This window comes from Leptidea sinapis, chromosome 23 (genome assembly GCF_905404315.1).
Source record: "Leptidea sinapis chromosome 23, ilLepSina1.1, whole genome shotgun sequence".
Classification (NCBI taxonomy): domain Eukaryota; kingdom Metazoa; phylum Arthropoda; class Insecta; order Lepidoptera; family Pieridae; genus Leptidea; species Leptidea sinapis.
Genome location: NC_066287.1, coordinates 7534734 through 7549621, shown reverse-complemented (window position 1 = coordinate 7549621; position 14888 = coordinate 7534734). Strand labels below are relative to the sequence as shown.

Sequence of the window (14888 nt, the reverse complement as noted above, 5' to 3'; positions counted from 1 at the left end):
AGAATCCTATTGTGAATTATAAATATTTGAATTTTAATACCAACCCGTGTCCAAGCGTGAGCATGTTGTATGCAGTTTGCTGTTATTGTCTACTTGTTTGCTACGTATGATTAAAGAAGTATGAATTAAAGAAATAAACAGATAAAATATTTAATTTTAAATATAATCAGTTTAATAAATAAATAAAATTATTCATTAAATATAAAACATATTTAGTGGGTCCCTGAATTGTAATTGTTTCCTGAATTAAACACATTGCTGTCATACATAGTAAATAACATAATAAAGTAGTATTTATAAAATTATCAAATTTCACAGGAATCATGAAATTCACAAGGAAATACAAGAACCCAAATCGATTGTTAAATAATGATTTATTGGACTTCGTGTCAAGATTGCCTGACGACGATGTATTGGTATGACATTATAATATAATTATTGTCAATAATAATTCTAAATACATGCGTATAACTAAGTATTCTTAATTTCCAGAAAGAATGGAAGGAATTACATGTACCAAAACCAAACCGCGAAGGAGATGCTAGTCATATTATGGCAAGATCCTTCAGTACCTCAAGTTGAGGCTTAACTAAATATAAATTATTTATATTATAAATTATCACGTAAATCACATTGTTTTATTAAATTAATAATTTATTATTAAATAGGCTAACGGCAAGCACGAACGATGGACAACCAAAATTTAACAAAGTCTCAGTATTAATATGTATACTTGTGACTAAAATATAAATCTGTATAAAATCGCATCGTGTGTATCGTCTTTAATTGAGCACTTGTTCAGTTCCTCTTTGCAACAAAACGTTGTCTTAGAATATAAAACGGAATGGAGACTCTGCGCGCATTTTGCACTAATTACAAAAATCTAACTCTAAGAAGACCAGAATGCCAAAAAGTTTATTAGTACTGCCACGCATATTGTAATGTTGGTTTAACAAACAGCACGTCTTAAAAACATACTTTTACTATGAACATGTTAGAACTGTTAATTAACGCACAATATCGACAAGTAGGTACAACAATAAAAATCGTTTACAAATGTGTAAGTATTTGCAAGTGTTGAATTGCAGATGTAACAGAAAAACGAGTGCATAACGGGTACCTTCAATTCATGCTCCCATGTTTTTGTAGAGCAAAATTCGCATTGCCGTCTCCATTTGGTTAATTACTCTAAGACCTTTGAAAATATAAACTAAAATATAAAACTACATACACGAAAGATCACACTATTGATTCGAGATCACACACTTAAGATTCACAGTACAATAAATCGTGCTGTGATTGTCATACGAACTGAAATAGCTTAAAATTGCAACGTTATTCACATATTGAGCTGTTATAGGCACCCGTTCAGTTCCACTATGGCACTACACACCGTAGGTCGGGAATGAACGTAACTAATAAATGCAGGCACAGTTTTTGTGCTTAATTGTACTATCGCGTCTTCGAGGAGTCTGAACGATCTAGACCAGACTCTGGAACTTTCAGCTCTCGCCATTGTTTCTGTAAATAAATAAAAAATATATAGAAATTACATATGATATGAAGAACGTTGAGGTATACTTCGCATGCGATCGAAATGGAAAGCCTTGTCAAAGTAATTAAATAAACATTTGAAAAAAAAAACTATAACTTAATATTTAATAAAAATGCAAACTTTGTTACGCGACGGGAATGTGGACCTTGCTGGAAGGGGCGAATTCGCCGCGAAATGGTTCGCGCGTTGGCGAATTAATAGGCGCAAATACATCGCGTCCGCAATCTTCGCGCGTCTTCGCGTTTATTGCGCGTGAGTCGAGATATTAGAGGCCTTGTTTTGACTTGCGTCCAGTTAACGTACGAACGCCTCCATACGTATACTTAGCACGTATCTCTTTCGAATTCGCGCCATGCTCATGACAAGCTCTAAGGGGCTGAATTTTCATTCGAATAACATATGCTTTTATAAATTTTCAAATATTCAAAGCTTGTGTTGATTTTGTGAAATTAATGATTGGGGATTCAAAGTTTTTCTTACAACGGGACCCTTATCACCTGAAGTAAGTAAGGTAAGTTGTTCATTCTTTTTTTTATGGTACTCGTGTGTGATCTACGTGGAAACCTTACTCAAGATTTCTTTCCTTTTTCTATATACCATCGCAATTATAAAGTTGCAATCTGAGATTGATATATCAATCCATTTTTAGCTTTTAGCATTACATGGTTTGTCATTGTGAACTATTTTTCAAATAAATCTCTACGAGAACGGATTTCTTAGGTTGTTATTACGAAAATGGCAGAAAAGCGTTTATGGATTTGGAATTTGGATACAGCATAGCGAAACTCTAACATCGATTAACTCGACTGTATTAAACGTGCGATTGACAGATAACGGCTATAAACTTGTAAAAAACGGAGATAGCCGACATCCATTTCGGCTTAAGCAACTGTTCGCTTTCAAACTTAGCCGGATTATACTTCGTCGCCATATTGCAATTACTTTTTCAAACTTATGTCAAATGTCACGTTTCTGCACGTTTCATGCTAAACTAAATTTCAATTTTACTTAGGTAGTCCCGCCTCTATTCACGTAGTATTTACATCCTCTTTGTTCGGATACATATTGAGGATCTTTTGACGGATGCCATCCTTCCATCAGCCATTATTGTCATTTATTTTTTATAAGGTACGAGCTAAGGGTATGAGTTACAGTATAGTTAAAAGCTCTGTTACAGATAGATTAGATTTAAGTATACAATTCATTAATTGAAAAAGCAAAAGATCAATTTGTTTTGTGAAAAAACGAAAATTTAAAGTTTCTCACCAAAAGTGCGTTGTCTGGAACTCGCGATACAAAATCTAGTATATCATTGTTAGGAACTCTGTTCGGATTTAGGAATTTTCTGGTAAATTTGTACACACCTGGAAAAGAAATATACTTATTTTAAAAATAAACACATATTAAATATAAAACTTAATTAAAAAAAAATGTTCTTTGTTGGCCTGAATCAATATTTATATATTTTGAATACGAACGTCACGAGAAAGATACGAAATAGTCTTGGAAACATATTTATTGCGCTTAAAAATATACGGTGTCTAGTTTGCTAGCTAACGGGCACCAGGGTGGCGCGACTGGTTACTCCACCGGGTGTCCTGGTGAAATATAGCACTATAGGCGCAAACTGTGTACATTTGCCTAAAAAATTGTTTAATAGAATAGGTCCTATTCAACCTTTTCCGTTCCGGGACACTCAGATGGCGCGACATGCCGCAGGTGGGCGCGATTTTGGCGCTCGCGCATCGTTCTGTCAGTCCGTATTATTTTACGTGTACGTGTAGCAATATGTTGCTTATAATTAGGATTATTTATTTATATATTTATTAAATTCCGCCAACAAGGTATACAATAATATAAACACAGTATAATACAAAAACAATAACATTCCTATGGTAAGTGATGCCTCAATTACCTATAGGCGAAAATGACATGTTATTCAATTAAATTAAGCCACAAAATAAAATAAGAACTATAATATATTATATATATACGAATTCAATCTTAATATAAATTTACACAAAATATTATCGAAAACTATCGATTGAGGTCATCCCTCCCTTGAAAGAAGCGGTTTAATATATTTTTTAAATTTTTGTAAGTTGTGATCAAATATTTCGACTTCATCGTGATGACTATTATATTCCCTGGTAATTCTATTCAAGGGAGAGAAATAGCCTAAATTAGATCCTGCATAATTACAGAGAAATGGATTATATTTCTTACACGCTCTCGGTTGAGTTTTTGGAACAGCGAGGTTTAGTTTCAATGTAATGTATCAGAAAGCTATTGTAAAAAGCTATAAGATCATGCAAAATAAACCATCTTATAAACAAAATAAGGGTCAGATGTTGGTGATGGAGTAGGGTTCGTAACTTCGTACGGCACACTCAGTTTTGGTGTAAGTTATCTTATCAAAAAAAAAAATCTAGTGCCCTGCCGGCAATGCAATCGGCATTGCCGGCAGGGCACTAAATGATAGGGAAGGTTAAAGGCCTACATTAAAGCCAAGCGAGACGTATACTTTCCGAAATATTAAAGTGTTTAACTAGGCGCTACGTGGACTGGGGTCGCTTACGACTGATACGTCACTTCACTACACACAGCCATAGCGGCCCGCAATGTTATAGTCACGCGAACATTTCGCAAACGTACTGCACCTTGTGACAATTCTTATTGACTTTTCTATAAATAAAAACGATCTTTCATAGTCTGTATCTTTTGTGTGTTGCTAAAAAGATATTGTTGCTGCTATTATAGTGACGTCACAAAATGGTGGTCGGCGTTTTCGGTCACGTGACATAAAGATAATAAAACTATGATTTTAATTTGGAAAACTTATTTTACCTATTTTAAATATTTAAGCTACATGCTCATAAAGTTTAAAGTGACTTTCATTTGGGAATACACGCGGAAGATGACGTACTGTGGTCCTCTAAGTGCCAGTGAAGTAATAGGTCGTAGTTTCGTTCTAGGTATTATGTAAGTGCTTAGATTAACGATTGGTTTCCACTGTGCTCCAACTACGTGCCGCTCTACCTAAGAACAATAGCTTTTGTGTGCGTGGCATCTTGACACTCAATGGCATCTTTCAAATATTGTAACATACGCTTCGTGTTATTTTACATTGAAATTAATAAAATACAAAAAACTGACTGATAATATGTTATCCCTGTATCGTTCTTATTTCTTGTAGTATTATTTTAAGAAATTTTACTACACAACCCGGAATTTTAGTTTCAATTATTAGCAGTAGTATTAGTAGCCGGAATTTTGCAACTACGCCTGCGGTATCTAGCTGGAGCTCAGCGAAGACCAATCTTTAATCAGCGAAGACCAATCTTTAATCTTAGATAATGTGTTAAATTTGTTAACAACATAAACTTACCAAACGCCATGAAAAAGTAATTGGCCGGTATGAGGTAGAAAGCCACTGCTAGGACTACCAGCACCAACATGACAAGATAACTCAGGTACGGAACGCTGAACTTTGTTAAGCTGAAAAATGTAAATAATAATAATAATATAAAATCTAAATTAAATTTGTAACTAAAATTTATGAACGACGTGGGACTCGAAGCCACAACCTGAGAGTTGAACAAGACATATTAATATATACGAACCATGCGTTACTCGAACGGTTAGCTTACTTTGTAAAAGCGCACGGACGGAAACAAAACCCGAGAGATCGCGGGTTCGAGTCCCGCATCGTTCATAAATTTTGGCTAGAAATTTAATTCATATAATTAATCCCAGAAGTGACGGATATCACTTTTATAATGACAAATTGCTTATAATATAAAATTGACACACTTTTACACAAATTAACTTGCTCAAAAATTCATCATATAAATGTTTGTGTCTACCCGGATTCGAACCCGTGACCTCTCGGCCAGTAGGCAGAGTCACAAACCACTGGGCTATATGGGTGGTCAAAAATGTATCATTAGTGTCACAGGCCCATCACCTGACAAGTTATATGGTACTATTTTTCATTAAAAAACCCTTTTTTTGTTTGTTATTGTCGTATAGCTATCTTGTCGTCATTCAAAAGTTCCACTTTGTAGTCATTTATCACTTCTATATCACTACATAATACATTCTGCTTAAAGATACTTAACTCCTTTTTGAAAAGCAAAAAAGGATGAGATTCACGTTAATTATATATTATAATTATTAACTGACAATAAAAAGTAAAAATAATAAAAACTACGTTTGAAAGAACCCAATTTCAAAAACTGAAAAGTATCAAATAACCAAAAATTTAATTTAATATTAATAACCTTTAATATTAATAAAATACTATTATTTGTATGTGCTACATATTGATAGCTTTGAAGTAGGTGCTAAGCCAAATGTAATAGACGTACTATTAGATTTGGCTTGGCACCATACTCATTCATAAAATCAATTATCAACGCTGATTTTCTTTTTAATTTTCAAAATCGTTGCAACAAGGAAGGAACAAACAAACATTTATAGGTATTTCTAAGTAAAAATAAATATAGGTAAAATATTAGTAATCACCAACATATCATATACTAAAACCTTCTCCGAAATACGCTGCATCTAATGGTACAAGTATTATTTCGATCGGATTATTAGTTTTCGCAGTATAACCGAAGGAAGAAACCGGCCATCCATTTATTAGTACAACATAGATTGTTGACATAGGCTCTGACGTCACAGAAACCCCGCGCAAAATGGCGCGTTTGAATTGCCAAAATATATTGCCCGAAAAGAATATTTATTTTTTAATTCCATAAGAATGCTTTTGTCAATAATTTGATGCGTTTTTTTTATGGAAAAGGAGGACAAACGAGCGTACAGATCACCTGGTGTTAAGTGATCACCGATGCCCACATACTCTTGCAACACCAGAGGAATCACAGAAGCGATGCCAGCCTTTAAGGAAGGTGTACGCGCTTTTTTTTGAAGGTACCCATGTAGTATCGTCCCGCAAACACCGCACAAGGAAGTTCATTCCACAGCTACTTAGTACGTGGAAGAAAGCTCCTTGAAAACCGCAGTATGGAGGACCGCCACACATCCAGATGGTGGGGATGTTATCCTAACTTGTGGCGTGTCGTGCAAAGGTGGAATTCGGTGGCATGCGATGTTAGATAATTTTTTTAATTTTTAATTTTTTTAATTTTAATAATCTTGCATAATATATATATACCCTATTAAATACTTACTTATGTAAACGCTCTATCAATGATACAATGTAGTCAATGCCGTTCTTTATGGTAATTGTGAAATCTTGTAGTTCGTTGATCCGATTTTTTATTGTTTTCTCATCCTGCAAACAAACCAGCAACGATTAAATAAAATGAGTTTTACTGTTGTTATCCAACGGCCGTTTTTAATAACATATCTATCCTTAGTTAAACTTACTAGAGGTAGACAATCTATCCTTTTACGCTTACTTACATTTCAATAACCTCGACAGATAGCATTGGACTATAACGAATATAACTATATATTGGACATAACAATGGATAGATAATATCTATCATTAAAGGGTGATAAGCAATCTATCCCTAAATAGAGATACGTTATTGAAAACGGCCGTAAATCTCACTGTCTAAAGGGCAGTTTATTAAATGCTTACGTTTCAGTCTCGAGTCTCAATTATGGGTGCCACAACGGTGCCTATTTCTGCCGTGAAGCAGGAATGTGTAAGCATTATTGTGTTTCGGCCTGAAGGGCGCCGTAGCTAGTGAAATTACTGGGCAAATGAGACTTAACATCGTATGTCACAAGGTGACGAGCGCAATTGTAGTGCTGCTCAGAATTTTTGCGTTTCACAAGAATCCTTAGCGGTACTGCATTGTAATAGGCAGGGATTATCAATTACCATCAGTAAACGTCCTGTTCGTCTCGTCCCTTACTGTCATAAAAAGAAAGGTACTTAGACTTTGCAAAGACTTGATTTATTTTGATCTGATTTGAATAACTGATTTTTCTTTCTTTATTTCAATGCAATGCTAGTTAAAACATCTGTATTGTGCAACAGTATAATATATACAATAGCCTAATTAAATTGAATTAAGTAACTTATAAATAAAAGAGCTCAGTGTATATAAATAACAAAGAACAATCCTTACACAATAATGACACATAATTAATTTAAATTTAAAAGTTTACTGACCTTTGGTGCGTCTGTTTCTTCATCGGAACAATCATCGTCAGTTTGAATTAAGGTGACTAGGGTATTGCTGTCTGGAACAATGTGCTCAAATGAGGTTTTATTGCTCATATTACTATACAATATAGATCTTATAACTATATTTACATTACTATGCTTACATAAAAACTATCATTACGGGGAAGTGTACCAAGAATACTGGCAGCATTTCCGCGTTGGATAGCTAGGGTGATCCGTGGACTGAAATAGCCTTATTGAGGTGCGAAGATAGTATTTTGTACATTCTCCGCGGCTCTGGGCCCCAAGGGCCAAGTGCCTCGACACCAAACGACACAAAAACTAATGACTCACTGAGACCGACATATTTGCGACGCTTGCTATCTTCGGCAGTCGAAGCATCAGCCCCAGCACCACTGAAGTAACTTGGACATGAGAAGGAGCCAAAGTATCGACGCAAGTCGCGTCCCACACCAGCGCCTATCCTCGGGCCCAAGCTACCAGGGTCCTTCCATTAGGAATGAGGTTTTTTTTAACATATATGTGTATTTACATACATAAATAAAATCGTAACTAAGTAAAATAAGCACTTAAAATTCCATATCAAAAAAGTACTTGTTCGTCTGTTTGTCTGTATGTAAGTTCGCGCAAAACGCAAAAACTTCAGAAGAGATTTAATTCAAATTTTGCATCAGAAATTCAAATTCAAATATTTTAATTCAAAATAGGATTTAAAATGGGCGCTAGAGCGCCCGAGTCTAGAGTATGAAGTTAAAGTACTCAAATAAAATTTGAAAAACAAAATTTTATGAACGATGCGGGACTCGAACCCACGACGTCTGGCGTTCCGTGCCAGTGCTCTAACGAACTGAGCCAACCATTCGAGTGACGTATCGTCATAAAATCTTGTATGCTTTGTTCAACTCTCAGGTTGTGGCTTCATCGACAGGATCCACTCTACAGTTGCTAACCTGCTCAACCCCAATAGGAACGCCAGAGGGACGCGAACCCACGACGGGTTTGAGTCCCGCATCGTTCATAAAATTTTGTTTTTCAAATTTTGATTTGTGTATTAATCCTAGACGGCTAGAAGTGAGGGTTATCACTTTAAAAACATAACAAATTGTTTAGTTAAAGTACTGTTCTATGGTTGTATTGTATATATACCCTGCTATAGTTTAGTAGTGCCTGTAACATTATTAAATTTACTCACTTCTCTGTATGAGCCAATAGTGAATGAATGGTATAAGAAGCAGGAGCGGGGTCATCCACATTCTGAAGAAATACCAAAAGGTGAGCCACGCCCCCAGCGCTAGAACCGACTTCTCCTGGTTGTCCCACTCGAAAACACGTCTGAAATACACACAGATTTAATCTTATGACGCCTGGCTATTGACAAGATCCTCATCAAACTGATATTTCGGCACTGTGCCAGGTGTCATAGTTTTTTTATTTCATGGAAGTATTACGGTCATTTCCAATATTCAGTCTATCTCCGGTTGTGGCCTACGTGAGATAAAAAATCCTAGCTATCGTTGACTTTTTTGTCCCAATAAACTTATCGATGGTAACTCACCTTATCCCTTACACGCTGTCTGCCAATGGGACGACGTATAGCTTACCAGAGATAGAATTTTGTATGGAAATCGCAAGAGTGAACTGGCGCTAAGAATGACTTATCGGGTATATTGGGACAGCTTCATTTTATTCACAGCTAATTACTGACAGTAGTAGGTAGAAATTTATCTCTATCTGTAGAGAGTATATTGGGAACGGCCGTAAGACAAACGGACCTGATATTAAGTGATCACCACGTTGCTGACCTTGAGAGAAAGGTTAACTCACTTTTGTTGCAGATACCCATGTCGTATCATCCTGTAAATCCCGTATACAGAACGCTCATTCCATAGCTTGGTTGTACGTGGAAAAAAGTTCCTAGAAAACCGCACTGTGGAGGAACACAAGACATTCAGATGGCGGGGATCATCATACTCATTCTAACTTGTAGCTCTCGGTGCTTGGTTGCAATATATTATCTTTACTACTTACAGAAAGTTATGTAACTGCCGGTGAAAACTGCATCAAAATCAGTTGCGTGGTTTATGAAGAGTTGTGAACGGCTAGATAACTTGGCGATGCGTAGAGACGCTTCATTGTGTGTCTTCTTTTGTCACGGGGAGTGTTCCGAAGAGTGGCTTGACCTAATTTCTGCTGCCAAATTCCACCTTCGATGCCACAAATTACGAAATCATCCCCAACATCTAAATGTGTAGCGTTCCTCCACAGTGCGGTTTTCAAGGAACTTCCTTCCACGTACAACCAAGCTGTGGAATTCCTTGTGCGTGGTTTCCGGGGCGATACGACGTGGGTATCAAAAGCGAGTTCACCTTTTTAAAAGGCCGGCAATGCTCCTGTGATCCTCTGATGTTGCAAGAGAACGAGGGCGACGGTGATCACTTAACACCATGTGACACGTTCATATGTGCTCCACTTCCATTAAAAAGTAAAAGTAAAATATAAATTTAAAATATAACTCACTTGAAACATTCATTTCCTGCTTGAAAAGCTTTAAAGATACCTTTAATAAATCTTAAATTATATAAAATTAGTGGAATGTCGAATTTAGGCGGTTTTTGTACGTATTTTACTTCTTTGGGTCTCAGTACGCGCATAGTTGCTTTTAACTGAAAAAAAAAATATCAATTATAAACTAACATACACCAATATGTTGCGTTTGGCATTTATATAAACTAGTCTATAGATTATATACTTACATAATTTATACGTCTAGATAGAGTCTAGGTTAGGAAAACAGGCTAGGTTTTTCACTTTAGTGTGCGTCACAAGCTACGTCTTACACTCGCGATTTATATGTAAGTTTGTGTTAGTGTGCATTGCTCAAAATATTCTTGTGTATTGTGTATATATGTTAGCTTTCAACCTCAATTTTCTTCGACGTTTTCACAGTTAGTGTCATCTAGACGTATAAATGATCAAAATAGAAGTTAAGTGTTCTCAATTTTTTTTCGATGTTTTCACAGCTATCAGAGTCTACACGTATAAATAATCTAAGATTATATATTTAAAATTCCAAAAAATTTTCATCACAAACAAAACTTGCGGGATTTTTTTAATATAACGCCCCTAATGCTTTAACCATTATGCTTCGACGTTTGTTCAACTCTACAATTGCATATTAGAAAATTTTACTTGGGTCTTTCTTTCAAACATAAATCATTTAATGAATATTCTAATTTAATCAACAGCTATGGTCGAGATTCATCCCCGAAGTAAAATAATAGAAAAATCGCAAACGTATTAAAAAAAAATATATTATATTATACATTAGGGGCTATCTTTTTTTTACCCGCGACTTCGTGCGCGTGCAATCGTTACTTTGGGCAGCAATTTTAATAAACTCACATTGCCAATAATACAGAACAAACTGCTGTGGCTTAATACATTTTTAAAAGCTACCAACTACAGAACTTTCATCCCCCTTTTTCATGCCCATACAGGTCTAAATTTTAAAAACGCTAGAACAAATATTAAGTGCCTAAATACAAATTTTCATTGTGTTATCTTCGATAATGACGAACTTTCTTACAAATTTCCACGCCCTATTTCAACCCCGCTAAGCCTTTTATTCGCAATAATAGGTAGCCTATGTCCTTTGCCAAGCTCTTGTCATCTCTGTGATAAATTTGATCAAAATCGCTTCAGTGGTTTAGGCGTAAAGGCATCACATTTATAATATTAGCAGGGATACAAATATCATCCCTAGGACAACTCGCTTTAAAGGTCATCTTTCAATTATCTTTGTTTCTTCTTCGGATGAAGCTCACGGATCACACGACACCCAATTACATGACGTCACTAAATCACACAACAGAATGTTAATTGGGGAAGAACTACAAAATTTCCTCCAAGAAAACTTGTCACTTGACATATAATGGAATAACATCATATATTACTTAGACAAAGGATCGACGGACAGATGGCTCGTGGGGCAGAAAAGTCCTCGAATGGCGACCACGTACCGAAAGACGCAGTGTTGGTATGGATCGCCGATGATCTGGTTAAGATCGCCGGAATACGATGCTACTGATACTGCGATGAGGGCAGCGCAGGACCGATCGTCGTGGACATCTTTGGGGGACGTCTTCCTGCTGATGATGATGATGGAACTTGATCGTTGATTGTGATTTCAATCATTAAAATATATCATTCATATCATGAGCTCTGATAACTTAAAATAACATTGTTTAAGTTTGCATAATTTTGTACTTAAGTTTAAGTGTTGTGGAGTTTAACATCTAAAACATAAATATTATTTTATGTCTTAACGCTTATTAATTGGGCAACAAAAAGTAATGACGTCTTAAATTACAATATATTCTTAGACAATGGAAGTGACGCATCGGAAATACGCAAGAAAATTGTATTTGCTAATTGTATATCTACATCATTTCTTGCAGTTTTTATATAACGACGTCAATTTCAATGTATACGGTATATATTTTAGGTAATTTGCGGCCATATTTCGTTAATGTTATGAAGATATTTACACCGCGTGTCTTCTTCCATTGTTGGCACGTTTTAGTGAACAACCTTCTTTTTCAATGTAACTATGGGAAATGTTAGAACCTGAATAGATTTTGATTCCGACCACCTAGAAACCCAAACTCGATCGAGAAAAAAAAATTGATTTTAAGCTTTATGCATCGAGACCTTTCCAACGATATATTATGAAAGGCATTATTTTCTCAAAATTGATTCCTTTAGAATTCTTTTTGATGTCATTTCTTATACTGCTAGATACTACTACCGCTTCGGAAACAAATGGCGCTCTGAGAGAGAAGAAGCGGCGCAAGAAACTCTCCCAGCATTCTTTTTTCTGCGCTCTTTTCAATAAAAATATACAATATTGTACAGTCGCTATAAAATAATTACAATCTAGTCCCAGGCTGTCCGATCATTTAGATATTCAGCAGTGGAGTAATAGGATTTACGACAGAGCCATTTCTTTATAAAACATTTAAATTTATTTATGGGGCTCTGTACCTATATAGTGAGGAATAAAATTCCCAACGCCATCTTTGCGGTTTTATATCTAGACGGTATTATGGTAAAGATTAATATTCACCAGAATTTACTGATTGTCTTACTAAAAAATAAATTTGACGAGACCAGGTCTATCTGCTGGTAGGTTATTACCTAAGACCTATACCAAGAAGCTTGAGCGACATAATATTATTGCGACAACATTTTAAGTTTAAACACAATAATACTTGGACACTTCTGCTTGACAAGAGTAAAAGGCATTACTGTGGTACCATTCCAGCTGGTATTCCAATGCAAAGAATCTTCCCACTGGTTGTATATATATTATAAATCTCTCTAAGGAATGCCGCACATCGGAAGGGAAAATATTAAATGTTCTAGACATTTCTGATAATTCAACTTTCAAAGTCAAGCATAAATAATAATTTAATAGGGATGGCAAAGTCAGAGATAAGAAGCATGAAGATGATCACTTAGGTAATGATGGTGTTACCGCACTCACTAATCTTAAATCGACTAGATGACTAGATTGAATAATTTATTGGCACAAAGCTTTCACTAACTCGATCATCAGTAACGTGTACATATAAATACAAAAGACACAGTAAGGATAAATACAAAAATGACGATATTGGTTTGTTTAAATTAAAATAATCTGTTATAAGAGATTTTTCAAACTTAACAGGAAGAAATTTAACACATTAAGGCTCGAATGAAACGGTTCACGGCAACCCAACCTTCGTAATCTGCTTTACCTAAATAAACACATTCTACCTAAAGATAACAATGCACATACACATGGTATGCGGAAATGGGAGTATTTATTGCCAGACATACTAAATGGTATGCCTGTAAATGTTCAAAAAGTATTGAAAAAAATCCAGAAGAGGCAAAGAGTAAATTGAAATTACAATTTTAAATTTTGTATTAAAATGCACGTGGTATGCGGCAATAGGAGTTTTAATTACCAGACATACTAAATGGTATGCCTGTAAATGTTGAAAAAGTATTAAGAAAAATCCAGAAAAGGCAAAGAGTATTTTGAAAAAACTAAAATGTCTAAAGTTATATTAGAAATGTAACAAATTAATTTATAATGTAAGTATTTAAGAACGATTTCGTCACCATGTTTATGTTGGGTGACTTTATATTATGTGTTCTATCTGTTAATACTTTTTTATTGTAAGCAATAAATATAAAAAAAACTTACAGGATTCCACACAACAGCCATCTCCAACAGTATTCTAGGACAGTCCCCGCGAGCTTCTTTCTTTTTATTTCTATCTTTGAGCGCGTACCATTTCATTTCATTGTTGTTAATCCTCAGCAACGGTATCGAAACTTTCCCGAGCATCTCCCCTTTCATTGAGTGTATCATCGACTCTTCATACACAGTTATATCTATAGCAGATGTGATGTCGTTTACGGCACTAAAAAAGTATATTATATTAATAACAATGCTGAAAAAATACTAGAATAGAGGAGATTAGAGCATAGAGCGAAGGCATGACTTTTGAATTAAAACACACTCAAATTGCCTAGCCTCAGAGCTAAGGAAGTAAATAAATGTAGAAGGCTCTTTTTTATGGAATAGGAGGACAAACGAGCGTACGGGTCAACTGGTGTTAAGTGATCACCGCCGCCCACATTCTCTTGCAACACCAGAGGAATCACAAGAGCGTTGCCGGCCTTTAAGGAAGGTGTACGCGCTTTTTTTGAAGGTACCCACGTCGTATTGTGCCGGAAACACCGCACAAGGAAGCTCATTCCACAGCTTCGTAGTACGAGGGAGAAAGCTCCTTGAAAACCGCACTGTGGAGGACCGCCACACATCCAGATGGTGGGGATGATATCCTAACTTGTGGCGTGTCGTGCGAAGGTGGAATGTTCAATAGAAGGCTTGTGAAGCCGATCGCAGATTTAAAGGGGAAAAATATTAACAATGCTCATAGAAGTACATTTTAATCAATAAATGTGGCTTTCTATAGTATAGTAGTTACTATAGAGGAATGATGATGAATGATTCTTTTCTGGTTCTTCGCATGCCACCTAAAATTTTATAATATTACTAGCTGACCCAGCAAACGTTATATTGCCGATATTAAAATCGCGATACAAAAC

At 35.6% G+C, this 14888-nt stretch overlaps 2 protein-coding genes across 6 annotated transcripts in view; one reads left to right on the top strand and one right to left on the bottom strand.

Annotated features, from left to right (window-relative positions):
* Window positions 1-628, top strand: part of LOC126971165 (multiple C2 and transmembrane domain-containing protein-like) — a 34349-nt gene extending 33721 nt beyond the window's left edge. For both annotated transcript variants that reach the window (XM_050817331.1, XM_050817333.1), the window contains 2 exons: window positions 319-416; window positions 493-628. In XM_050817331.1, coding sequence (XP_050673288.1) covers window positions 319-416; window positions 493-582 — 188 coding nt within the window. In that variant the 3' untranslated portion in view covers window positions 583-628. The remainder of the gene's footprint in view (window positions 1-318; window positions 417-492) is intronic.
* LOC126971163 (multiple C2 and transmembrane domain-containing protein-like) overlaps window positions 135-14888 on the bottom strand; it is a 112637-nt gene continuing 97883 nt past the window's right edge. For all 4 annotated transcript variants that reach the window (XM_050817327.1, XM_050817328.1, XM_050817325.1 and 1 more), the window contains exons 7-14: window positions 13978-14197; window positions 10242-10387; window positions 8917-9056; window positions 7710-7780; window positions 6754-6857; window positions 4944-5053; window positions 2822-2919; window positions 135-1521 (exon numbers count right to left, since the gene is read on the bottom strand). In XM_050817327.1, coding sequence (XP_050673284.1) covers window positions 1453-1521; window positions 2822-2919; window positions 4944-5053; window positions 6754-6857; window positions 7710-7780; window positions 8917-9056; window positions 10242-10387; window positions 13978-14197 — 958 coding nt within the window. In that variant the 3' untranslated portion in view covers window positions 135-1452. The remainder of the gene's footprint in view (window positions 1522-2821; window positions 2920-4943; window positions 5054-6753; window positions 6858-7709; window positions 7781-8916; window positions 9057-10241; window positions 10388-13977; window positions 14198-14888) is intronic.